At 41.2% G+C, this 26938-nt stretch overlaps 1 protein-coding gene across 3 annotated transcripts in view; it reads left to right on the plus strand.

Moving 5' to 3' along the window:
• Positions 1-269: 269 nt before the first annotated feature.
• The window catches only part of FRMD4B (FERM domain containing 4B), a 164790-nt gene continuing 138121 nt past the window's right edge, over positions 270-26938 (plus strand). For 2 of the 3 annotated variants that reach the window (XM_063122016.1, XM_063122018.1), the window contains exons 1-2: positions 270-525; positions 25524-25589. In XM_063122016.1, coding sequence (XP_062978086.1) covers positions 364-525; positions 25524-25589 — 228 coding nt within the window. In that variant the 5' untranslated portion in view covers positions 270-363. The remainder of the gene's footprint in view (positions 526-25523; positions 25590-26938) is intronic. The other variant, XM_063122017.1, reaches the window with a different exon arrangement.

Raw genomic sequence — 26938 nt, forward strand, 5'->3', positions numbered from 1 at the left:
GGGTTAAACATTTAATTAGAATCCATAGTGGTAGCTACTGAAGCTTAACGGAGATTTATATAAGCTGTTAAGAAGGACACAAGGCTGCTGTGTGAGCTTCGAGTCAGGCTGAGCCACTGCAGCCGTTGGCTGGACTTCAAGCAACGCCAGGGCATGTCTGGGAGTCTGCCCAGGAAGCAAAGTGAAAGAGGAGTTTGTGTAAGGCTTGACCCTGGCCTCTCGCAACACCCCAACCCTTTTCCGTGCCGTATAAAATGAGTCTGCTATAGCAGGAGTTGTGTGTGTGTTTTTAAAAAGAGGACTGACGGACCCAAAGCAGGAAGAAGTGTGGCTTGCCGGACTGAGGCTCAGAAACAGCAAATCATGGCTTCAGTGTTTATGTGTGGAGTTGAAGACTTTCTTTTCAGTGGGAGTCGCTTTGTTTGGAACTTGACAGTGTCAACGTTAAGGAGGTGGTACACGCAGAGAGTGAGGGGATGCCACCAAGCGCTGAGAACGTGGTGTGGCATAAGGGACGTTTATCAGGTAAACCCTTGGTGGTTATTTTCACCACATGCTTTTTCTTCCTTATTGCATAGCTAAAGGGGGGTGGGAGAGAAAAGAAAGTTCATCTGTAACTTAACTCTAACTCACCTGTGAGATGCTCTCACATGAAGTAGATGGCATTGTTTCTGCATAAGAAACATGTAGCCTTTATTTATTTCCATAATTCCTAGGAAGATGGCCAGTTGAGAGGTGCTGATAGTTCTGTTTCACGTGTCTTAATCATTGTGACACATACGTTTTATATATGATACTTTCTGGAAATCTTTGCTGGGCAAAGTGCCCACCCAGTGTTGTTTAAAACTGTTGATTGGGATTGATTGCCCTTTCCCTCCCAGTGCCTTTCAAAAAGACAGTTGTCTGTTGCCACCACATGCTTTTAAATCTAATGGGGTTAATTTTGTTTCCATCAAGAAAGCTCGCAGAACATGAAATGTTGTAACAGAAACTTACTGTGTCCTCATTTATTCTGTTTTCCTAATAATGAGTAGTTTTAAAATGTCCCATGTACTTTTAGTTCCGTGCATTAGATGAGGAGAGAGGGATAAATATTGAAATAGGATTCTTGTGAGAAGTTCTTCTTCCCTGCTGTACCTCATTTATACCTGCTTTGCAGATCAAAGACAAAAATGCAGCATCTACTTTGGAAGTACCACATTTTAATGCCACAGAGACAGAAGCATGACATTATATTATTCCATGAGATTGTTTTAAAGCTATCTATTTAAAGAAATTTTTGTGTTAAATTAAAAAAAGCAGTCCTGTGAATGCTTCTGACTTTCACAAACTGTTCTGTGCAATTTCTACTTGAAAGCTCTGTTCCATGCCTCAGGGGAATGATTTTGAGATATTTAACCTGCTGTTACGAGTTTGTGCGCGTGTGTATGTGTCTGGATTTAAAAGGGAATGCATGGATGGTTCAGACAAGGTCCTCCTGAGGTTATAGTACTCTAACATAGTGCATTGTAACTTTCTGTGGCTTTATGGAGTTAGCTTATATCTTTGCATTTCGGTTGGATAAGAGCATCAAATTGAATGACCTCTGTTCCTTATAATGCATTAGTTTTATCTGGCTTTACATCTAAGGCAGTAGCCCTCTATACACTTACCTAGGAGTAAGACCTGTTAAACACACTGGAGTTTACTTCCGAGGAATCATGCATAGGATTGCACTATGATGCTTTGTTATGAACTTCAAACTACTTTATGCCCTCATTTGAATAGACCAGCCTCCCCCAAACTGGTGCTCTTCACTTATTTTGGACTACTCTCCTATCATCCCTGACCATTGGTCATCTTGGCTGGGACTGATGGGAGTTGTAGTACAAAACACCTGGAGGGCACTAGAGTGGGGAAGGCTGTGGGATACTGTCAAAGCAGCCCTCAGCAAAAGTACCATCTACTATTCTTGATGGTGTTTCAGTAGTACTTTTGAGAGCTTTATGATATCTCTCTTCATGGGTGTTTGCAAGAAGGTGCAAGGGGGTGCAGTTGTCCCCCCCTCTTATGGGCCGTAATCTCCAGATTCCAATCTTTCATTTAAAAAGAAAAAGAGAGTCCCTAGCCCTTGCAGAACTGGAGAAATGAGGGGAAATGTGCAGGAACTTTTCTGCCTGTTTATTTTGTGAGAATGGGGTTCCACCTTTCAATATTTTTAGCCAATGAATGAAGCCATAGCAATGGTTAACACACCCACAGTCTAGAGAAGGAACTTTCTGGTCATTTTTTAAAAGCCCTTTTGAGGTCTTTCCTATTAGGAGGTAATTGTAGTCTCATAAACAATTTAGAAATCCAGGAGTTAGTGTACCTGAAATTGGGCAATAATGTGACTAACAAAAAAACAAAAGGTGGCAGGAAAGTCAGGAGTTCATGATCTTTCCAGCTCAGTTCTTGTTAATCTCCCCCCCCCTCAGTTTATAAACATTTAAAAAATACCCTGACAATGCATGCGGATACAGTTCATCATTATTATATCCATATTGCAAGAGGCAAGGCTGTGGCTGAAAAAGAGTGGATTACACCAGTCCTGTAAAGTTGACCAGTGTTGTTATTCCCATTTTGTGGACAGGGTGGTGGTGGTTAGAATACTGTATGACTACTCTGCAGGGCAGTTAGCTAGTCTCCTGGTGTGTTGATGTTTTAGGGAAATGTAGATGGGGCTGTGAAGTTGTAGCAGCAATGACTGCAGCAGCGGTGCAGTTGATTAAGCGAAAGCGGGGCTTGTTTTGAGATATATAAGCTATCTGCCATTTTTGCTCTTGCAGTAGGCTCACGTGGAGCCTCTTCCCCCCACCCCTGCCCTCTCGTAGTACAGAGCAAAGACTAGGAGTGGACTGCAAGCAGAGAAGGACACCTACCCACCCGCATATTAACCACCACCATTCACCCCCATATTGGCTGTTTGTTGGCCCAAAGGCCATTAAAAGGTTAAAAGCAGTCAGGAAAAGAATGGAGGGTTTCAGGTGTGGATGGAAAGACATTCTGATACCAGGTCTACCATTGAGAAACAACACGGGGGGGACGGGACATGGAGGATATCTCCAAAGCTGCACTGAATCGGTTATATGATGCAGCCACCAATTCAGAGCCACCCCAGGGCAAAGATCCGCAGCAGAAAAGTCAGGGACTTACCCCGACTTTTCCTGCCCGAGTGAGGTCAGCATATCTCTTCTTCTGTCTGTCTGTCCTTACCCCGGGGGTGTTCCTGGGCAGAAGGCGACCACCTATTGGTTGCCAGATGTTGTGACTAAGCCTGTTCCCCTTAGGTTGGGGGAAGGAGTTTCAGGTGATCAATCGGAATCAGATTCGGAATCAGATTCTGAAGCAGAAGAGACAACGCCAGAGTGATGTTAGCCTACGTGGGAAGTGAGGGAGGTGATTCTCCCGGGCTCTTCACCAGCTGGGAATGAACTTTTGTCAAACCTTATCACTTAAAACGTTAACTACACACAGTCTGTGGGAAATTAGTATTCTTCAGAGGGTGAGGGCGCTTCAGGGCTAGCTGATCCTAGAGTCTGCCGCAGACTCAAATGGGCAGAGCTAAAAGAAGGCGAGAGAAAATCAAAGGCTTCTTCAGAACCAGCCTCCTTGAAGTTAAATCATTCTGAGAAAAGGCTTTCCCTTTTTCTTGAAAGAACAATTGTCTTGCTTAGTTCACATAGTTTTGCCTAAAAGAAAGTTCCTAGAAGTTAGACTCTCTTCAGGTGGGAAGAGATGTTTATTGCCTGAATAAAGCTTTGTGGATTACGTTGCAGGCCTCTTTATTGTCTCCCAATAAGGTGGGAGGTTTGAGGAAACACGACACCAGAAGCCATGGGAGGGGAAGGGGATGGGCCCAGCAAACCTAATGACCACACTGCCAGGTCTACCTATCTTAGAAAACATCATGAAGTGAGGGACTTAAAACAAAACTAGGAACAAGAGAAAATAAACCGAAAGACGCAAACACAATATAGCTGTTTTAAGAACATTGTATCATGCATTTTATGGCACCAGTGCCCATAACATTGAGAACTGTAGGTACAGAGAACAAAAGTGCACAGGTGCGTTGTATTGATGTGGGCTATGTGTGAGAATAACCGTTTGCCTCCAATCCAGAAGCAGAACTCTCTCTCTCTCTCTCTTTCTCTCTCTCTCTCTCTCTCTCTCCTTTATCCTCACTCTCTTTCATCGTCACAATAATCCAGTTAAGCTGGAAGGTAATGCTCAAGACCACCCAGCCAGAGGATTGAGATGATGTGAACCTCTTCTTCCACACTCAGTCACATACTAGCTACTAGTATGTGATTGGAATGACCAGCATGACCTTGCTGGTCATCCCAAAATGAACGAAAGAAGTATTCTGAGGGTGACACCCACCCTCTTCACTAGTGGCACCCACCCTCTGGAAAACTTTCCCTCGCACAGTTCAGAAGGCAGAAAATGTGCTTTCTCTTAAATCCCTCCTAAAAGCATACTTGTTCACCCAGGCTTTCCTTGGGCTGTAAATAAATTAATTATACCACTACATTTTACTGCTCCTTGAATTGTTTTTGACTGTAGTTCAAAATGTTTTTAATGCTGTATTTTAATGTCGTGTTTTTAATATTGTATTTAAATGCATTTTAATATTTATTGTGAACCGCTGAGGGATTTTATTATATTCAGTGGTATACAAATGTCATAAATAAATAAAATAACTGAATGAGTTGTTGTTGTTGTTTTTAAAAAGAGAGAGATTACCAGCTATGCAAAACCCATGCTAATAATCAGGATTGTATCTCCCCCACTCCCCCCAAAATAATCACTTGTCAGAATTAAATTTGAAGATGTTTTTAGTTATTTCAGTAGGAGTCAGCACCATCATTTTAATTCAATGCACGAACTTAAACTGTATAGCCAATGCATAAACTCTAGGGTTCCAGCTTGTTGAATTCAGCCCCAGCATATTATTTCACACACTGCAGTAAGTGAAAACTGTATTGTATGTATGTGGTTTCCTCATAGCCATTCCCCATAGGATCTATTGTGATGACAGATAGGGTAAGTGATGTTAGAAACATGTTGCAGTAGCAGCTATGGGTATTGTTCTCACATCTACTTCATTTTATGGTCCCCCAATTTTCCCTGCCCTAGAGTGTTGTCCTGGCCTTCCTCAAATGCCAAAATTGTCAGCTCTACCTTTCTGTACAGGATTGGGAAGAATTTGAGACATTACTAGCGTCCTGATACACACTCTAGTTCCAGAAAACTGCAGCTCCATAGAGCATAGTGTATATCCACTTTTTCCTGAGCTTCATAGCTGCATAGAACATACTCATTATCAGGCATTCTGTTATGTTGATCCATTAACCAAGTAATAGAGAAACTGTTTTTATCTTGTGTGATGAGATATGATCTCAGCCGTTTTTGTGCCCGCTGGATGTGAACTCATTGTTACAGCTGAGTTTCTGTGAAAGCGTAGAATGTTCGTAAAAAAATCCAAAGAACAAGCTGTCAGAATGTTTACAGTCCACTTTCTGTGAGGGGAGGAAAAGTTGTCCGTATGTCTGAGATTAAAGCTTCACGCAGACTTTGGAATAGTATCTTTCTAGGGCAGACTGAGGAGTGAAAATAGATTCTGGGAAGCTCAGAGGCATTGAGTCTAGAGGCAAGATAGTTGATGAAAGGGTGTAGAGTAGAAATTGGAATGAAAAACAAGAACCCAAGGAATTCAAGGAAGCTAGCCATGTAATGGGTCATACCATTTGTGCACCTAGTCCTCTATTGTCTGTACAAATAGATTGAAACTCTAAAATGAAAGGTATCAAAACAAAAAAGATAAAACAGCACAGGATAAAACCAAAGTAAAACTAACAGCAAAGGATAAAATAGTTATACGATCTAAATGCACTAAAATAATTTCTCAAATGCCTGGGATAAAAAAAAAAAGGCCTTCACCTGGCACCGAAAAGACCATAACATAGGCACCATGTGAACCTTTCTGGGGAGAACGTTCTATAGGTAGAACACAACTGCCAAAAAGGACCTCTCAATTATGGGCACCTGCCTCATCTCTTTTGGGTCTCAGATGATCACCCTAGGGACCAGATAGGTAAATATGGAGTGCAATAGCTTCAGATATGACAGAGAAAGGTAGTTCAAGTGCTTTATCTTTCTGAGCTTCTCTGTCACTTCCAAAATGGAACCTTTGTATCTACTCATACGTGAGTTGACAAATGTCCAACATGAGGACAACTTGTGCATTTCACTCTCTGATAGGAACATATCCAAAGTTCATTTTCAAAAGGGATGGGAAAGCAACCCCACCTCTGTTATAACCAAAGTTCTCTGGCTGGCGATATACAAGGCTCTGTTTTTTCTCTAGAAATATATTTGATGGGCTCCACAGACAGCTCATATGACTGGATTCTGGTCATCCTTCTTCCTATAAAAGATTCCAGATCAGGTTTCAGCAACAGTTTGTTAGGTTCCTATTTTCATCTGGTTCCTACGCTAGTGTGTTGGATTGATATAAAAGTGTTGTCCCTGGCTGCTTACTGAGCACAGTCGGGTTCCTAGTGTGACTTTTGTTGTCTGGCTTGGACTGCCATGTTGGCTCCTGCCTGCCATCTATCCAACCATGTTCTGGCTTTCTTCTAGGAAGCATACCTAGAGCAGCTCTGCTGGTGTGCAACTGTTCCACTCCATACTCCAGGTTGTGCCAGATCCTGTAGAAATGTGGAGGGCTTGCACCTGTGGGGAAATTCACTGATAACCTGACAAACATCAGTTGCAGAAATATAGCCCTTGTATGATATCAGCAAATACATTAAAAGAATCTGTTCAGTTCTTCACTCCAACTTGCCTAAGATGCCCTCTCTAATGCTATCTCTGACCTACATCTTTCATCCCAGGCAGCTTTTGTGTGCTGACTGTCATTTGTCTTTAGTGTAAACGCACATGCATATGTCTGTGGGGCTTCAGGATGTAGCGTAGTATAAGGCCTCTGCATTCTTTAACCCTTTATTGGTAGAAACAAAAATCATTGTCTAGCTGGAAATAGTAGCAACATGACCCCTAATCTTGTCTCATAAGCTCCATACAAAATATAACAGCTTGTCCTTACAAACTGCATTGGAAGGTGCTGACGGAAGCGTTGGCACAGAGGGTCTTTGCAATCTTGGCAGGGTCCTTTGCAAGTCAATAAGAGCTAATACTAATAGTATTAGGATTTGGCTGGACTCCCAAATAAAAGCTGAAGCTTAGAAGTCTCCCAAGAATGCTATCTTCTTGTTTAGAAGGTCATATACCTGAAAGCACAAACAGATGCCAACCTAGTGCAACTGTGGGATGTTTCTCTACTTTAAGAACACACAAACAGTTTTGCCATGGGTGCATCTGCCTTGGTAGTGTTTCCCTTCACAGGTGCCGGATTTCCATGGTCTCAGTCAGGGCCCCTACACAGCCCTGTGATCTGACATCTTTTATCTTTAGATTTTCTGCAGGCAAATCATGCCATTTACCACTGTGTTACGGGCCTTTTTGGAAAAAACAAACAAACCCATACATGCATAGCATAATCAGTTTCAAATTTTGGTGTCTGGATATCTCAACAACCATAATATAGGGCTTTTATATACAATGATACAGCATTTCCAGGTTGTCCTCCTGTTAGATCTTTCTGGGGCGGGCTACATAAAGTATCCCAAATGATGGACATCAAGAATCGGACTCAAAGAGTACTTATCAATGGAACCTTCTCAAACTGGGGAGAGGCAACGAGTGGGGTGCCGCAGGGCTCAGTCCTGGGCCCAGTGCTCTTCAACATTTTTATTCATGATTTGGACGAGGAGGTGCAGGGAACGCTGATCAAATTTGCAGATGACACAAAATTGGGTGGGATAGCTAATACCCTGGAAGACAGAAACAAACTTCAAAGTGATCGTCATAGGCTGGAGTGCTGGGCTGAAAACAACAGAATGAAATTTAATAGGGATAAATACCAAGTTCTACATTTAGGGAATAGAAACCAAATCCACAGTTACAAGATGGGGGACACTTGGCTCAGCAATACTACAAACGAGAAAGATCTTGGAATTGTTGTAGATCACAAGCTGAATATGAGCCAACAGTGCGATATGGCTGCAAGAAAGGCAAATGCTATTTTGGTCTGCATTAATAGAAGTGTAGCTTCCAAATCACGTGAGGTACTGGTTCCTCTCTATTCGGCCCTGGTTAGGCCTCATCTAGAGTATTGCGTCCAGTTCTGGGCTCCACAATTCAAGAAGGACGCAGACAAGCTGGAGCGTGTTCAGAAGAGGGCAACCAGGATGATCAGAGGTCTAGAAACAAAGCCCTATGAAGAGAGACTGCAAGAACTGGGCATGTTTAGCCTGGAGAAGAGAAGATTGAGGGGAGACATGATAGCACTCTTCAAATACTTAAAAGGTTGTCACACAGAGGAGGGCCAGGATCTCTTCTCGATCCTCCCAGAGTGCAGGACACGGAATAACGGGCTCAAGTTAAAGGAAGCCAGATTCCGGCTGGACATCAGGAAAAACTTCCTAACTGTTAGAGCAGTGTGACGGTGGAATCAGTTACCTAGGGAGGTTGTGGGCTCTCCCACACTAGAGGCATTCAAGAGGCAGCTGGACAACCATCTGTCAGGGATGCTTTAGGGTGGATTCCTGCACTGAGCAGGGGGTTGGACTCGATGGCCTTGTAGGCCCCTTCCAACTCTGCTATTCTATGATTCTATGAGTAAAGAAGCAGCAGGGAAGCAGCGTGACTGAACAATTTAAGATTTGGTGAAGGTTGATCTAAAGCTGCTGAAACGGAACTAGTTTAGTGTAGAGATTGGGGTAGGAGCTCATTCTAACACCAGGAAGATTTTCTTTTAGGTCAGGTGGAGAAACTGCTGACAAAGTGCCTAATCACAATACACAGGCTTGGCAATGTACACGTATTGCTCTACACCTAAGTTGTGATAGAGGAATAAAAAGGGAAATAGGCGATTTCTGCTTCCTGTAATTCGAATCTAGTTAGCTTGGACAGCTGTACTATTAACATTTCCTCTGCCACCCCACCCTCAATTAATTTTCCAAAATGATATTGCACAAACGGGAAGGTCTTTACAATTATTATTTTTTCCAGATGGAAGACAGAAATCATTAGTTTTAAACATCCCTACAAGATGTTGGGCAATAAGTTTAATGAGTGTTAAAGGCTAGCCATTGCTTTGGTTCTCAAGATCTCTCAAAAAACTGTAAAACTGAAACTATTCCTATGTGCTACAGAGCTTGCAAGCAGATCAAAGAAGACTTTGGACAATAGGTTCATTCTCTTTTAGAAATAGTTTATTGATAGCAATTTTGTCTGTTCTGCCAGGGTTTTCATTCCTCTTGGTAGTTGAATTGTTCTAAATCATTATAAAACAATCTGAAATAATGAAAATAAGTAAAATTCTGTCATGCCAATTGAGGGTTAAGTTAGCTTTCCTCATTCAACTTCCTAAGCACAGCTTTCCAGCAATTTCAGCCAGGCATATTTCCACTTCAGCCTATGAAATAACATGTTTTGCTTCTGGAAAAAAAAAGACTGAATGAAATAATGTTTTGTTTTGCCCCTCCTTCCCATTTCTGGACAATTTTCATTCCAGACTGTGAATTTCATCTTATTTCCTTTGAGGCAATATGTGCCAAGTTCAAAACAGTGTTTCCTTATTCACTAACGGTGTGAAGTGTATGTATAACTAATATTTTCTATGCTGACATTCACAAGATACGTAGAATTTCATGTGCAGCTGAGAGAGCATTTGGGAAATAATTCTTCTTAAAGAACCATTTTTACAAAATTCAGTGAACATTGTGATTTAATTTAAGATAATTATGACTTTAATAAGTTTTTCTTCTTTCATTCTTTCTTTCCTTTGTTTGATAGGAGAAAGCTATTAAGAGTGAGTAATCATAGATTAAGATGTACTAATTCCAATCTACCATTCACAACTCTTTATGGATTCCATTTTAAGTTACTTATCAAGCCTTGACACACTTAAACTGCAATCCTATAAACACTTACCTGGGAGTATGTCCCATTGAACGAGATGGACTGGGAGTCAGGAGATCCGGGTTCTAGTTCCCACTCGGCCATGGAAATCCACTGGGTGACTTTGGACTAGTCAAAGACTCTCAGCCCAACCTACCTCACAGGGTTGTTGTTGCAAGGATAAAATGGAAAGGAGGAGGAGGATTATGTACGCAGCCTTGGGTTCCTTGGAGGAAAAAAGGCGGGATATAAATTAATAAAATAATAATAATAAAAATGCAATGGGCCCTCTCCAAACATGGTACGTTGGCACTTGGTAAATTTGAAAGTTCTCTATGTAACAAAGGGAAGATGTATTCCCTTAGGTGTGTTGAACACCAGCCTTTGAGAAAGGCATTTGGAAGCTAATTCACATGCTGGAGCAGGAGTGTATAATTCTAGAGATGTTCAATCCTGTCAGGATGTAAGACAGTGAATTTTGAATTAACTGCACTTTCTGGACAGTTGTCATTGCTTTGCAATGAGTAAGGAAAAACACAAGAATGCTGCATTTCAAGTATAATCTGTGCTGTTGAGGAGAAAAGAAGCAGATGCTTTGAATACTATAACAAAACCCAGAGCTAAAGGAGACATTACTTTAAAGATGTAGTTAGCAGCTACCTGTTTTCATATTTACTTTTAGAATAGGTGCAGTGATTCCAATCCGGATCAGGACCCTAGAGTGTGGGAGAAGAGGAGGGGGCAAATGGATGACTGTTTTGCAGTAATAATTGTAGGTGCAGGGGTCATGATTAAAGCCCCCACACACACTAGGGTCCTGATCTACTCTAAAGTAAAAATGGGGGGTGGATGAGGACAAAGCCCTAGCGTAAATGGAACTTCAGATGCCCTCTATGATCTTTGGTTAAAATAATCTTTTTAAAAAAGCTTTGTCTGGATTCAAAAGAATACTGCACCATTTCAGTTTCCTAACTATGTTGAACCTAAATGCCAAGTTGTAACAGGGAAGATTACCACGTCATAATTAGTCATTAGCAATTCCACTGATCTGCTATACAGATGGCGATGGGCACATTCTCAGTGATTGTAAAGAGGATAATACTGTCAGTGCCGGGATAAATTATCTTTCTTTCCTCCATAGGGACACATGCACCCTTTTCCTTTCAAAGCTATTGCTTATTTGGAGCTGCAGTTTCTACCTTGACGTTTCAGGTTGTTCCTTGCTTGTATCTCTATTCTTCTTTTAAGGGAACAAGATGACATTTCTCAGATGTGAAACTTTTTATGTTCAATAAATGATGGGAAACAAACAAGATTTCAACACTCCAATTGGAGCATTAGCTCATTATTTTTTATTTTATTTTATTTTTGTTTTGCTTGACTAGGAGGAGCAGAACTCTGTCCTTGGAGGGTATTCTCAGAAATTCCTAATATCTTGGGCCCAGAGGTGATTGCGACAACTAGCACATATGCTGGAAAGAAGCTAATATTAACTCCCATGATTGAGGCATAAATATAAGTATAACCTAAGACACATTTGGAGGAATAACACACAGGGTACAATCCCAATTGGTACCCCCCCCTACTAACAGTATATTATTTGTGTGTGTCTCCCAGCTTTTCTGTTTTACAAATCTGTTGGTAGATTAGCAACTCAGCAAGGGAGAGAGTCGTGTATTTATCCACTGGCCCCAGCCCCTCACTGTCCAAGCATTGCAGGCATGCCTGCAGAGGGAAAGCCTACATGATCTGGAACCTAGCTCAGTGGTAGAGCACATGGTTTATATGCAAATGGTTCTAGAACCAACCTCTGCCATCTCCAGTTAAAAGTATCCAGAAGAAGGTGATAGGAAAGGCCTATGCCAGAGACCCTGGAAACTTGCTCCTAGACTGAGTTAACCATTTTGCCCCCAATGGAGAAATAAACTGAAAAGCTCTAAGGCAGCTTCCTATATTTTGGCTCCGTTTGATTTAGGTCTGGCTGAGTTCCTAACTTTCATCCAAATTGCCTTTCTTTCATCCACATGATCACAGGTGTTGTGATCTGGGTTCCATTGGAGGTCTTTGTCTTGCTACATTTTGATGCTCTCCAGATACTTTGGACTACAACTCTCATCAGCCCCAGCCACCATGGTCAATGATCAAGGATTCTGAAAGTTGTCATTCAAAACATCTAGAGGGCATCAGGTTGCTTACCTCTGGTTCAAACAGTAACTCCTTAGACAAGGCTGAGCAATCAATTTCAGCCTCCTCTGAAAGTATTACAACAAAGCCTCTGCTTTAGTGGTTTGTTCGTGGCCTTGTAGAGGCTGATCAGAAGAAAGATTTAATTGAACCCTCAACAGCTTGTTGTGATCAGTTTTAATTACACTTTGAGGATAAAGTCAGTCAGTTCCGCTATGACTTAGACTCAATGGGTGACCATAATATTCATTTGGGGAGGCTGTGGAAGCATTGGTTTACAGGCTTCCACTCCTACTTAGATGGCTGGTTCCAGAAGGTGGTAATGGAATCTGCCTCCTGGAGATTCCATTGTTGTGGCATCCCTCAGGGCTCTGTTTTGTGGTGCATGCTTTTTAACATATACATGAAACTGCTGGGAGAGTTTGGAAGGAAGGAGGGAAGTGTCATCAATATGCAGATGATGCCCAACTTTATAGCCCTTTTCAGGCATTTGCCTGAACTCATAAGGGCTTAAAGTGTTTAGAATGACAGGGCTATGCAAACTGGCCCTGCCCTCTATGTCTCCCAGAGTGTGGTCCCCATCCCCCTCAGTTCAGATTTTGCCATGTTGAATTGGCAAGTTTTGAAGGGGAGTTCAGCTCGTGCTCACTTGAACGCCATTAGAACTCTCTATGCGTTTGTAGACCCTGCTTTATCAGGGTTGCTGACCGCACAGAATTCTACTCAAGTTCAAGCAAACCCAAACTCCCTTAGACGTTGCTAATTCAGCACTGCAAGGTCTGAACTCTGGGGGCTGCATGCTGGGAGACATGGAGGGGTGAAGCCAATATGCACAGCCAGTATGCACAGCCCCACCGCTCTATCCACTTTAAGCCCTCACGTGTTCAGGCGAATGCCTGCATAGGGCTTCTTTCTCATCTCCATCAAATGTTTTGTGAACCGCCCAGAGAGCTTCAGCTATTAGATGGTATAAAAATGTAATAAAATAAATAAATAAATAAATAAATAAAATAGGTGAGGCAGTGACTATCCTAAACTTGGTAATGGGCTGGATAAGGGCCAGCAAACTGAGATTCAATCCAGACAAGACGGAGTGCCAACCTTGATGGTGATTCAGTGTCTCTTACAACATTTATTTAGCCAAATGTTTACTTATTTTAATGTTTCTTGTTTTTATTGTGGATTTTTATGTCAATTTTTCTTGTTGTTTTAAGGAATGTTGTACCCTGCCCTGGAATGTCTTCATAAAGGGCAGAATATAAATATTTTAAATAATAAACAAACATATTTTACATAGCTAAATAGGACAGAGCTCTGTTTTCATAGTCCCCTGAGCCCTGCCCTTGTATATTTATTAAGTAGTACCTCACTTATTACCCTTCCATCTTCTCTTAACATTGCTTACCAGCTGATGTTAGTACTGGGACTAAACCATATTGGTGCATTTGTTTCTGCTGGAAACTGAGCATCAGGTATGTAGACTTAACTGAACAAATGGGGCCTTCATTCTGTGAAACATTTCTCCCTTCAATTAGTTTTCCATGTGGAATTACCTATCAGACAATAGTAAACCAGTTTGTATTTCCCTTGCCTAGGCCTCTGACGTCTGCCTGTGCCTCTTACCTGCTGTGTAGGAGGGTTTCTGGCAAATCTCCTGCTCAGCCAGTTCACTGGTTAATACGCACGGAAGTAGGGCACAGGATCAGAGGATCACGTAGGAGTAAATGGGAGAGCACGTCAGGGCAAGCGACAGCTACGAGGTGATGCTAAGGGAATCCGTGGATTATTTGAAGAGGTGGAGCCTGATAGAAGTAGATGAAACAAAGATGGCACTGTGGTCTCATTGAACTAACAATTCAACAGTGATTTAGCTAGAGCAGGGGTACACAGCTCAAACCTCTCTGAAGGCCACATTTACATTTTTAAGAATTCAAGAAGGTTGTGTTGTTCTCTAATCCTGATAATATGTATTTACTCTACGGTCATTGACTGACAGCACAAAAGAATGTTGAACCTTTTTAAAATATACAGGAATCCAAGGATTGGAATTTAACCAGTATGACATTTGAAACAGTATTTTTACTGCCTATATCTCTGCTTGAGGTTAGAACTGTACTTTCCTGTTTTAAACTTAAGTGTCTGAAAACTGTTGGACTTTTTTTGCCAGTGTTAAATCATAAGACTAAGGTCCAATTCACTCATAATTGTGACTTCCATGCAAATAATTCAAGAGTACATGAGGCGACCACTAGACTTACAACCTTTTATGAAGGCATCACTGAGTGATGCATACATGCAGTTTCTAATTTCTATGCTGATGGTAGCATTTTCAAGCTACTGTCCTAAATCAGATCACCCAGATGCACGAACCTATCAACACAAACATCTGTCTGTCTGTGAGCCGTGCCCTGGGTGTAACTCCAGCAGTTGTCCCTCCAAGGCCTTCAACACCATTGCATGGCATTACCAGCCTGCATTGTGCTGCTAAGACTTTGGAAACTGACATAGAATCATAGAATAGCAGAGTTGGAAGGGGCCTACAAGGCCATCGAGTCCAACCCCCTGCTCAATGCAGGAATCCACCCTAAAGCATCCCTGACAGATGCTTGTCCAGCTGCCTCTTGAACGACTCTAGTGTGGGAGAGCCCACAACCTCCCTAGGTAACTGATTCCATTGTTGTACTGCTCTAACAGTCAGGAAGTTTTTCCTGATGTCCAGCTGGAATCTGGCTTCCTTTAACTTGAGCCCGTTATTCCGTGTCCTGCACTCTGGGAGGATCGAGAAGAGATCCTGGCCCTCCTCTGTGTGACAACCTTTTAAGTATTACAAGTATTACATCACAAACGTAGTAACTCCACATGTTGTCAGCTTGTATTGAATAAAATCTGATTCAATATTTTATTGTTAATAATTATGATTTATATTAATATTCAAAGTTCTGAGTATTTTGCCTCCTTTTCATGCAACAAAGTTTCATGGATTGCTTTGCAGGTTTTATGTTGTGTCAAAGAGAACGGTAAAAGTGGTCAGGAAGACCAACAGAATCGTGACCACAAAAAATTGGAGTCAGCTTGCCTTGTATATGCTGCTTGTGTGTAGTTGAAACTGGTCCAATCTTGGGCCCATCTAGTGCTGATTTTTATTTATTTATTTAAAAAGTGGAATAAGGCTGGTCCTTTCCCTCTTGTATATCCAATGTTTATTCCTTGGTGATATTCCTTTGTTTTTTTAAAGAAGTAGGCAGCAATAACCCTGCATGGATGGCTCATTTGTTGCATGGCATGTATTTCCAACTTTCTTCTAGGAGAAGAAAGCAGTATTTGTTCAAGGTGGGGGGAAACATTCTAAAACTGCTGCCCATTAGTTTAGCTGATGAAGCAATTTGAATAGGTCTGGCACATCTCAACTTTTCCTGTCACTAAATTTAATGAGAGTTAGATTTTATTTCATAACATACTAGGAACCATACAATCACAATGTTAAACACCAACACATCTAAAGATATAATAGCAGCAGCAGTTTTTTTAAAAAAGTACCAGCAGAATAAAATAGTCAAAATACGAAAACATACTGTAAAAGTAGAAAATAAGAAATAACTGTATTTAAATACAAAACATTAAAATATCAATTAAGATCAGTTTAAAACAAATAAACAAAAGTTTTCAAAGCCTGCCTAAAAATAATCAGTGGGATGGGGGCGCTAAGGAGGAAATTCTATAAACATCAGCCACCACTGAAAATATCCAGTCTCTACTGCCTAACAATATAGTACTTTTCAATAGTTGGTCCAAGCAGGATCTAAGAAGCCAATTTAAGGCCTGGGCAGGTACTTACAGGTGCAAGTGGTCCTTCAAAACTTAATTTTAAGTTGATTCTGGGTGACAGCTGTAATAGTAATTGTTCAGAATAGTTGAGAATACATAAATTAATATCTGCCCATTTATCTTCTAAAAATAAATAAAAGTGTCCTTTCCCCCCTGATAGTCATAAGAGGAACAGATCTAAATTAATGTACAGCAGACTGTACATTTGTTATTACTACTTAGGAAATATTTATTTATTTATTTATTTATTTATTTATTACATTTTTATACCGCCCAATAGCCGAAGCTCTCTGGGCGGTTCACAAAAATTAAAATCATCATAAAACAACCAACAAGTTAAAAATACAAATACAAAATACAATATAAAAAGCACAACCAGGATAAAACCACGCAGCAAAATTGATATAAGGTTAAAATACAGAATTAAAACAGTAAAATTTAAATTTAAGTTAAAATTAAGTGTTAAAATACTGAGTGAATAAAAAGGTCTTCAGCTGGCGACGAAAGGAGTACAGTGTAGGCGCCAGGCGGACCTCTCTGGGGAGCTCATTCCACAACCGGGGTGCCACAGCGGAGAAAGCCCTCCTCCTAGTAGCCACCTGCCTCACTTCCTTTGGCAAATACTTGAGTTTTTCCTTTTTTGGTCTCTCTCTCTCTCTCTCTCTGGGGTTGGCATTGTTGGGCATCTCCTCAGGCCCACTGTTGACCCCCAGAACATCTTGTCTCCTGCTTTCCCTCCATTTTGTGGCTTCCTGTTACACTATATTGGAATTTCCTCCACTTTCCTCGCTCTCTTCCTCTTGGCAGTTGTGTGGAGTAGGACCAGGGGGAAAGGACAAGTCAATGGTCAGGCATGATGGTGGTGAAGAGGAGTGTCTTACCCAAGAACCTCCCCACACCCCGAAATGAGCAACTACTGCTTCTGCTTGGTATTGTCCAAACAGGGGTAACCTACCCATTTACTATATGAGGAGAAGTGTTCTCATTTAGGAAGTCTAGTAATTTTGACTGGAACTGTAGGGAGGGTCTGTTTTGGCAAACGGTTGTTTTAGGGTGTGGGGTTGGAATGGTAAGAGGCAAATGACTTTAACTTTATCACAATGGGACGTATTAACAATAAAAGTTGCCTTCCATTCTGTACAAATCTTTAATATCTCATGCTGCTTGGCTCATTTGGGAGGGCTTTTGTTTCTGACTCTGTAATCAAAGCAACAACAGTAAGGTCATTTCCTAGAGATTATATGGTAACGGAAGAAGTCTGGGATTGTATGCATCTCTGCTCCAAATAGCTTTTATTTAAGGGAAATACACACACACACACACACACACACGGAGGGGGGGGGTAGTAGAAACACTGTACCTTTTGCATTTTACCCAGCCCTTTCAAAACTACCAAAGCATGTAATTGGGAGGTAAGAGAATTTACATATCCTTTTGTTTGAGGGTTATTAGTGTATGATTGTTGTAAAAGTGGTCTTAATTAAATAAGAAATATAACTCCAGAGAATAGCTGCAGAGAACAGAGTTAAATGTCAGAAAATGGCAAACTGGAGACCCTACTTGGTTTCCATTGCAGCTATAGAATTACTGAGATTACTCATTGCATGTTAGAAGGTAATGAATCTGGAGCATGGAGATATGTCTGTTTATTCCAAATGTGGTTTGTATTGCTATTGTTACCAGTGTTGTCTTTGCTTCCTTGTGAAATTGTTACATCTCTTTTTTTGCTCCTGGTGACTTGGCGGACATGAGGCCGGTCACAGCTTCTGATTTCACCAGATATAGTGTGTTTGCACTTCCTACAGTGTTAGGATTCTTTCTGAAGGAGACTGACATGAAGTTACTGCAAGCAAGGAACTATTCTAAAATCTCCGGAGGATAAGCACTTTGTTGCTGGCACAGACACCTCCTTTCAGTTTGTAATGGTTAAGCTTCTCCTGAGGGAGATCTCCTCTTCCCTGTCCCCATCTCAACTGATGCAATGCTTGGCACTGAGAGGTGCAACGGCTGGCATGGAGCTCATTAGCAGCCGTTTAGAAAGGGCTCTTTGATCCACACCCTTATTTTGAGGTTTAAATGATTCACAAAAATCCATGCTGTCAAATCCATTTGCATCCTTTCTCTCTATGTTACTCTGTCCGTCCGTCCGTCCGTCCGTCCGTCCGTCTGTCTGTCTGTCTGTCTGTCTGTCTCTCTCTCTCTCTCACACACACACTGACCCATCAAGTTGAGCTGCTTTCATAAATAGTTATTCAATAACCAGCATTATAAATTAACTTAAAGGTCTTCTAGTCCCACATATGCTATTTATTTCCTTGACTGTAACTTCCAGAGATCAATTCAGAGGGAAGATACAGCCTATCTCTAGCAGAACTTGATAAGAGGTGGTAATTACCTTAGGATAAATATTTCAAAGTCATAACATGCCCATAAGCCATAAGAATGTCCCCCATATCAGATAACCCTAATTGATTAGCCTGTGGAAATCAAGCTATAAGGTGTCAACAACAGAAAATGGGAAGGAGTATTAACTATTTAGACCATCAGGGACTGTATAGAACCAGAAAAGGATTTGAGTTCAATGCAAATTTTGACCTCTGTGTAGTTCCTTATGCAGGTATGTCAGTTTATCAGAGGCAGGTTTAAGGATCAGCTAAAGATTTTGGGTCATTTATGAAGATGGGAATGCAGTTTAAAAGCCCCTCAATTTATAATCTGTTTCTTACTCCTCCTAGCTCTGTCCTGCCACTTTTTTATGAGCAAATATAGGCAGTACTGCTGCTCTGTTACTATAGGAATTATCCAATCTCATGCAATTACCCAGGAGATTTAGCAATAACTCTACGCAAGACATTGGAACAAAACATGGTCATGAGCTTTTGACTGGTTACTATGGCTTGCTGTACAGCCATCATTGTACGGGATGAGTGAGCTGTGCACAGCTCTAATTAATTTGCAGCACTGCTGCCAAGGAAAGCAGATGTACACAAAGTATTTCACTGGCTCTGTATTTAGAACTGTTTTATACTGATTGCTCCATATCAGTTTCCTAATTATATTCTTAACTGTGTCATCTGAAGCATGCGTGTGTGTACATAAATTTGAGAGAGAAAGGTGTGTTGTATTATTTGTTTTCTGTGGGTGTTTGGCTTTTTAGAGAATATGGCATCCTGATGATTCCATCTGGCACATAAGAAAAACAAATTTCTAGTCCTTAAGACTACAGTGAAAACCTTGGACAAATATCTGGCAAGAATTCAGAAGCCTAAAGGGGAAAATAAAGAAGGTCTCCTATTAGAGTACACAGATGTTTGGTTTGGTATTTTCTGGAGTTGAGATCTTTGGGTTTGGGGCATCTAGAAGAATTCTTTTCCTCACTCATTTCTCATGTTGTCTGCTATGCCCATCCTGTCATCTTTGTTGTTAATACTGTAGACATTTCCCCATCAAAACCATGGTACCATCAGGTAGGCTGTTTAAGTACTGGCAAAGGTTAGGCGAGCAGCTACGAAGGGTTGCAATAGGTGATTCCAAACGTTTACTGGGGAAAGAATCTAAAGCAGGTTCACAACTTAAAGAATTATTATAATCAGTAATTAAGACTATATGGGAGGTTTGTATGTATGGAGAAGAGATGTCCCTTGGTGCCTTACAAAGAATCCTGGCTGGCTTCTACTTCCCACCCGAAAAAGCTACCTGTCAAATCCCTCCAAATCCTTCCCTCCCTTTCATGAACCCCTTCCAAAAATATTACAGGCTTTAAAACTTGTACTTGGAAACAATAGAATAAAAATTATGCAGAACAAGCAAATAGATGCACTTGGTTTTCTTGGCACGACATTTGGATCACCTTGGTGTAGAATTTGTATGTGTTTTCTTCAAAGATTGGGGATACAGAACATATAGCTCGGTTGAATATACAATGGCACTCTGCCTGGCCCTCTCAGGGTGGGAACTGCTATGCGCTTGTTACCTTGCCAGTTTTGTTTTGTTTTTTTACTGGCTCAGCTGGTGGAGATTACATGAAAGTCAGCCAATGCTCTACGAGAGCCAAGTACTTTTTTTTCCTCCCTCCTTTTGCGGGGGGGAGGAATCCATACATGAGATGAAAAATAGAATCAAACCAAGCTCTCTGTATAGTTTTGAAACTGTCCCAAAGCAGCTCAGAGACTCAGCCAAAGTTAACATTACGCAGCCAAAACGGCGACTGAAAACATCACCCGAAAGGCGTTAGGCTGCGATTACTTTCCATAGAATGCTGCTTACCTTGGAGAGCAGTGTTGAGTCCAAGCTTACAGATCTCAACCTTAGTCCTTCTAGCCAGCGTATCCTGAGTCTCTCACCAACTCTCAGGTCTGAGCCAGTTCCTCATTTTTCACCTTAGTTTTGTAGCAGTCAGGATTGCCTGGGATTCAAGCTCAAGCCCCCTGATCTGGGTACCTGTGATGAGCCACTCATGGCCGCATTGTGAAGAAGTGGCATCATTTCACCTAGGCAGCCCATGGGTCCCTGCTGAACTGATCTGACTAATAACATTTCCAGGTCAGGCTTGGGCAGCCGCCAAAATCTGGCCTTGCTGATATATCGTATACCTCAGCCATGATATAGATTCATGGCTGAGGTATATCTGCCTGTTCCTCCATTGTCTCCCTCCCACCCTGTTGTCATTCTGCTACTCTTCTCCCCCCCCCCCCCCCCGTCCAATGCCACCTTTATCCAGCCCCATTCTGGAAGGATTTCTCAGTTCAGAGCCAGGCTTGCAGTGACAGCATCTGGCGTAAAGGGTCGGCCCACAGTCAGCAAAGCAGGCAAAGCGGTAGGGAAGAAAAATGACTGCAACCCACAATGTAGTGGTGTGTAATGTTAATGGAACAGGGTTGAGATGGTTTGTACATGGCTGGGAAAGATTGCTCTAGTGGTGCATTTTGAAGTGTAGGTGCTCATCATGATAGCTGCCATCGCCACGCCCACAAAGAGAGTCCGAATATCCAAGCAATTGTGTGGATCCATATCAACAAACTTGTTCTAGTAGTTTTATCCCCACCGGCAACAGCCGGTGGGTGTTAATTGACCATTCAAGACCACGCCACCCCCCAAAATACTTTGCATTACAACAAGGAACAATGTATTGTCGCTGGGAGAATTCATATGCTCCCCCATCTACTGTGAGAATTGCAGGAAAGCTCAGAGGAAGGAAGGAATTCTGAGAGGGGTGATGTCAGTGTCCCTACTAATCAAAAAGTGTGTCCCTGTGAGCCTTGGGTCCACTACACCACTGCTGGCTAATTATAGCTATGTGGCCAGAAATTGTGGTTCAAGTAACAGCCAGTGCAGGGGAACTCATGCACCTCAACTTCAGTAGTGAGGTGTCATTAATAAACATTTCATAGGAAGCCGATAATTACCATAAACTCTGGAAATTCAAAAATTAATTTCTTTTCCATTTTTGCTTTAAAATCTCTCCCAAGGATAAAATTCTTACTTGGGGGAAGGAACTAACAGGCAACCTCATGGTCTCTGCTAGGACACAGAGTTTCAAAAACCATTACCAGCTGAGGAGAAGCCCCACTAGACCTCCCCTGAAGTAATGAAACTTCTTCCTCCACCACCTTCTCTCCCTTCCCCATGCCAATGCTTTTTTCTTGGGAAAGATGGGGAGACTGGCAAGGAAGTGGGAGCAGAGGCTAAATTGGGCTTCACATGTGTTTATATCAAACAATTGGGGGGAAATGTGTGAAGCAGCCAGCAAGCTTTCGCTATCGGGTGGTATAGAAATGGAATGAATGAATGAAAAACCTTTGAGGGTATTTTTTTTAGTGAATGATTGGAAATATATTACACACACACACACACACACACACACACACACACACATACACACTGTATATATATGGGGGATCACACATTTTATGCACTCCTACTGTTGCTCTCTGTGCCCTCCCCAAAGCAGCATCCCACCCTTAAACTTGGAGTTTCCATCATATAGCCACTTATAAGCCCAATCCTGTTCTAATGCTGTCTAAGTAGATTTTATTTTATTTTTTTAAAAAAGGTAACAGTTTCTACTTTTTTAAAAAAAATCTGTCTTCAGGATATTGGTGTATTTGTGTGCAGGATTCCATGCTTCATTTTTTGGCCCAGGGCAAAGCTGTTCTCACAAGTAACTTTTTGTTGTTGCAGAAAGGCACTGGGGGGTGGGCAGGTCTTTGATGGATTCAAACGGTATGGTACCTTCCTTCCTTTGTTAACAATGCTATTTATTTATTTATTTATTTATTGCATTTCTATATTGCCCAATAGCTGAAGCTCTTTGGCAACCACAAACTGGCAGACTGAACCAAGGTACCACTGTGGCTGCAGTATTATTCATGCCACATGGCTGAGTATGTCTATTATTATTATTATTATTATTATTATTATCATCATCATTATTATATTTATTTGTATCCCGCCTTTTGCCCAATACTGGGCCTCAAGGCGGCCTTACAAAATTTAAAACATATACATTTTAAACCTGGGAAAAGCTGGAAAATTTGCAATTGGGTGGTGGTAAATTAGTTAGCATCTTCTGAGAATAAATTTGGTTTATTCATTAGGTTATGGCACCAACTGACAGGTCCATCCTTTGGGCATGTATTCAGAATCTTCTAATTAAAATGTGGGTTCTGGACGAAAGAGATTAGGGTTTTCTGTTTTTCCACTCTCTGCCATTGGCAATTGGTTAGAAGCCTGGTTATGTGAATCTGCCATAGCAAGATATTGAATTGTAATCCAGTTTTGCAATAGTAGCACAACCCTGCACAGACACTCTTCCTTTTCAATTAAGAATGAATTAACTTAGGTTTATGTTCATTCATCTGGTAACGGGATTAAGCTAATATGAGATAAACCACTCTTAAATCAGAGAGACGTTCTACAAGAAGCTTAACTGATTTAACTGAATGGCTGGAAGAATGAGGGAGATCCCTTCTGGATAGTTTTAAAAGGAAGGGATCATATCATCATATTATTATTTTTCTGCTTTCTTACCAGCCTTTGAAAATGTAAAACGGGAATGGATAGGATCCTCTCCTTAAACCCCCAAATTCCTGAAATAATGCCAATAAAACTAGCTGATGTATTTCTCTGTCTGCATTCAGTCACATTGCAGTTTCGAAACTACTGTTAAAATAAGTAAATACACACTCACATAAAGTAGGGCTGAGCCAAACTTTTCTAGCATTTTGGTTTTTTATCAGAAAAAGGTCATGTTCAAGTGGGTAAGATTCTTTTACCAATTATTTTTTATTTGAAATAGTTCTACACCACCTTTCAACAGAAGCTTCCAGGGCTGCTAGCATTAAAAATTTAAAATTTAAAATTAACTTTAAACAATACATTTAAAACACACACTCACAACATTACAAGAAAACCAGCAGTGAAACTGCAATTAAAGCTGAAAAACTGCAAGAATAAAACCAATAATCAATTAAAAGTTTTTTAAAAAGTTTTCACTTGGCACTGAAAAACTAGTAAATTAGCTACCAATCTAGTGTCCCCAGGAAGAGTGTTCTACAACTGGGGTGTCACCAGCAAAAAGGCTGGTTGTTGTGGGACCAAGGAAGGGTCAGTGAATCGCAGAACCACCACTACCACCATATAAACTAGTACCTTTGTTTAGCAAGAAGTAAGTTCATGCAGTTTATCAAGCTTGTGGTTTCATTTGGTCAGTACTTAGTTGTTACAGTAATTATATCATGTATCCTTGCCTACTCTACTCTTCAAAGTCAAATTTAACTCCTCCTTCTCCCTTTTATTCCCAAAACAATAAAACGCAGACCCTGTACTAATCTATTATCTTTAGCAGACCAACCCCAACTCTCACTCCCAACTACCAACAACTAACTGATTTCACCTATCATTCCCCTTCATACACTTGAATCCATCAGCCAATCAGCATTCACTCCAACATTCCATCCACTCACTCCCCTCCCAATGGAATTAACCACTTACCAGCCTTACCATATGAAGTATAAACAGCAATTACATCATATATAGAGAAACATCACAGTTGCAGCCTACATAAATCATCCCCATGAGCTGGGACATGCTTGCAAAGATAGTGGACAAAAAAAGATGACACAGATGGGAAACCAACAAGATGAAAGTTCTGAATGGCAAGAGTGGATTTGGGCTTCACGAATGAATAATGTTTTGGTGCTAACTAACCCAAAAATACTTATATCCTGAAATGTGTATATATAGCTCGCTTTAACTTGTTCTTTCTTTCTAAATAGTTCTTAAGGGTTTTTTCTTTAAAAAAAATGCACCTACATTTGGAACATTAAATACAGTCCTATAATAAAAGAATAGAGGGTGACAGATGGAGCTTGCCAAACCAAATAGGTTTCTGCTTAGAAAAGACAAAATCACAGTTCTGGGCAGAGGATGAATCAAGTTTCCGTAGTTTAGAAATACCTTCTCTAACAGCCCTCCTTCCTACAAAGCTATTCTGTATTTAGATATGCAGGTTGGTCCCTGCTTTTTTTATTTCCTAAATTGGGTTTATTTTTTCCTTGAGGCTTCCTGTTTATGTAGCATCTAAATACATTTGCTGTATAACTTGATGACACTGTGGGGTCTAAAAATATTGCCTCTAACAGCATGCTTGGTGCGTAAGAGGATGCTGCTCCTGTGGAGGAATAGCAAAAATATCCAGCAGGTTCTACCCTAAATGTCTGAGGTCAAGAAGGCAGGGGATCAAGTTTTCGTTGCTGAAAGTGTGTTCGTTTTTCCTTCTTTAGTTACTTTGGATCTTGAGACGTAGCATGTCTGTGAGAGAGTAACTTGCTGTGCCAGCCAATTGTATCTTAGCATTTTGTGTGCTTTGTGGGTTTTGTAAAAGTTCAAGAAAAACCGTTGTTCTACATCAGAGCAGGAAGGAGGGGAAAGGAATTACTGTGTTTTGTTTTTCTTTTAACTTTTGGAGGTTCTATTTTGGGGGCCCTTCTGAGTAGTCCACCCTAACAGCTAGCAGCCAACTGACCAGCTCAAACAGGTCTTCTTCAAGTTCCCTCAGCAACCCACTAACTCACAACAGAGCCAAACATGGTTAAAACCAAGAATAGGCATGCTGAGATAGCAACTTCAGACCAGTACCTTCTCCTGTCTAGATGTGCATAGGATTGCATCCTTAGGAAGTATTGTTGCAGCTATTTGACTATGTTCAGACAACACGCTAAGCCACGATGGTTAAGCATTTTGAACTAAACATTATGGCTTACTGTGTTGTGTGAACCATGACTTAGAGTGCTGTGTGAACCATTTCTAACCATGGTGGCTACATAACCACAGTTTAAACACACTCACTAACCATTTGTTGCAAAAGGGTTAGAGGTGTGACCTTGGCTTAGTGTGTTGTCTGAACAGGCCCTTTGAAATGATGGGTCCATTATTGTTCTACTGCTAATGATGTCCTTGCTTTGCAGATGACAGAAGGGAGACACTGCCAGGTACAACTTCTGGATGACAGGAAGTTGGAGCTGCTGGTTCAGGTGAGACACGAGCATTTTTGGCATCATTATACCCATGGCATCATTATAGTATTACTCTGTGCAATCATCCATCCTCTCCAGTTAACTTCAATAGCATAACAATGGCTCTAAGGTAGCACATACTTTTTTTAAAAAAAGAAGAGGCTGGGATGCACCAACACAGAAGCTCATAGTGTGGGAATGTCCACACTGCAGGTGATGGAAAAGACTCCTTTCTCCCCTGCTCACCTCTCTCTCTGCTGGAAACCCTGAAGAAACTCTGCCAGAGTAAGCAATACTGGGCTAGCTGTATCAATAGTCAGTCATACTATGAGGCAGCTTCCAATGTTATGCTTAATGCATAGCACGTAGCTATGTCTCCGTTTTCACCTTTATTAATTACGGGTGTACTGGTGGCAGGGGACTTCTTACTGGGAACACACTACAAAAGGCGGGGAAGCTTAGCTCTTCCATCCCCATTGCAATCAAAACTAAAATTGCCCTCCCTGGGACAGCTAGAACACTCTGGGGGAAAAGAATACCAAACTGGTACCAATGGGAACTGTCCTTGCCGTATTGGGGGTGGGTTTTTTTTTAGTCCCTATTGTGCTGGCAAATGAAAAGATACACCTTCTGCCCTGGCTGCTGCACATAAGAACATTTATTTATTATTTATTTATTTGTAACGTTTCTATATCGCTGATTATAGTAGCATCTCTCACTGGTTTACAGCATAAGAACATAAGAAGTACCATGCTGGATCATAACAAGGGTCCAGCTACTCCATTATTATTATTATTATTATTATTATTATTATTATTTCTATCCCACCTTTTCCCTATACTGGGACTCTTTTCACACAGTGGCAACCAGCTGTTGGCCAGTGATCAACAATGCAACAGCACCCTCCCACCCATGTTCCCCAGCAACTGGTGCATATAGGCTTACTGCCTCTGATAGTTGTGTAGCACATAACCATCAGGGCTAGTAGGCATTGACAGCATTCTCCTCCAGGAATTTTTCCAACCCCCTTTTAAAGCCATCCAAATTGGTGGCTATCACTACCTCTTGTGGGTAGTGAGTTCCGTAATTTAACTATACACTCTGTGAAGAGGTATTGCCCTTTATTTATTTACAAGTTGAAGACGAAGTCATGTGGACGCCTAGTAAATTTCCATGAATGAGGCTGAGTGATTTCACAATAAAAGCCTCTTCTAGAAGCACCTTTGGGCTGTGGAAGGAGAAAGATTTGTACAGCAAAGAACTTAAAATGCAGATTGTCTGTTTGTTCTGGAAGGAAAAACAAAAACGTGCAGCTGCAGGCCCTTTCTTGACCGTAGCCCTGGTTCAAATATGGCTTGTATGCCTAT

This window comes from Elgaria multicarinata, chromosome 3 (genome assembly GCF_023053635.1).
Source record: "Elgaria multicarinata webbii isolate HBS135686 ecotype San Diego chromosome 3, rElgMul1.1.pri, whole genome shotgun sequence".
In the NCBI taxonomy this organism is placed as follows: Eukaryota; Metazoa; Chordata; class Lepidosauria; order Squamata; family Anguidae; genus Elgaria; species Elgaria multicarinata.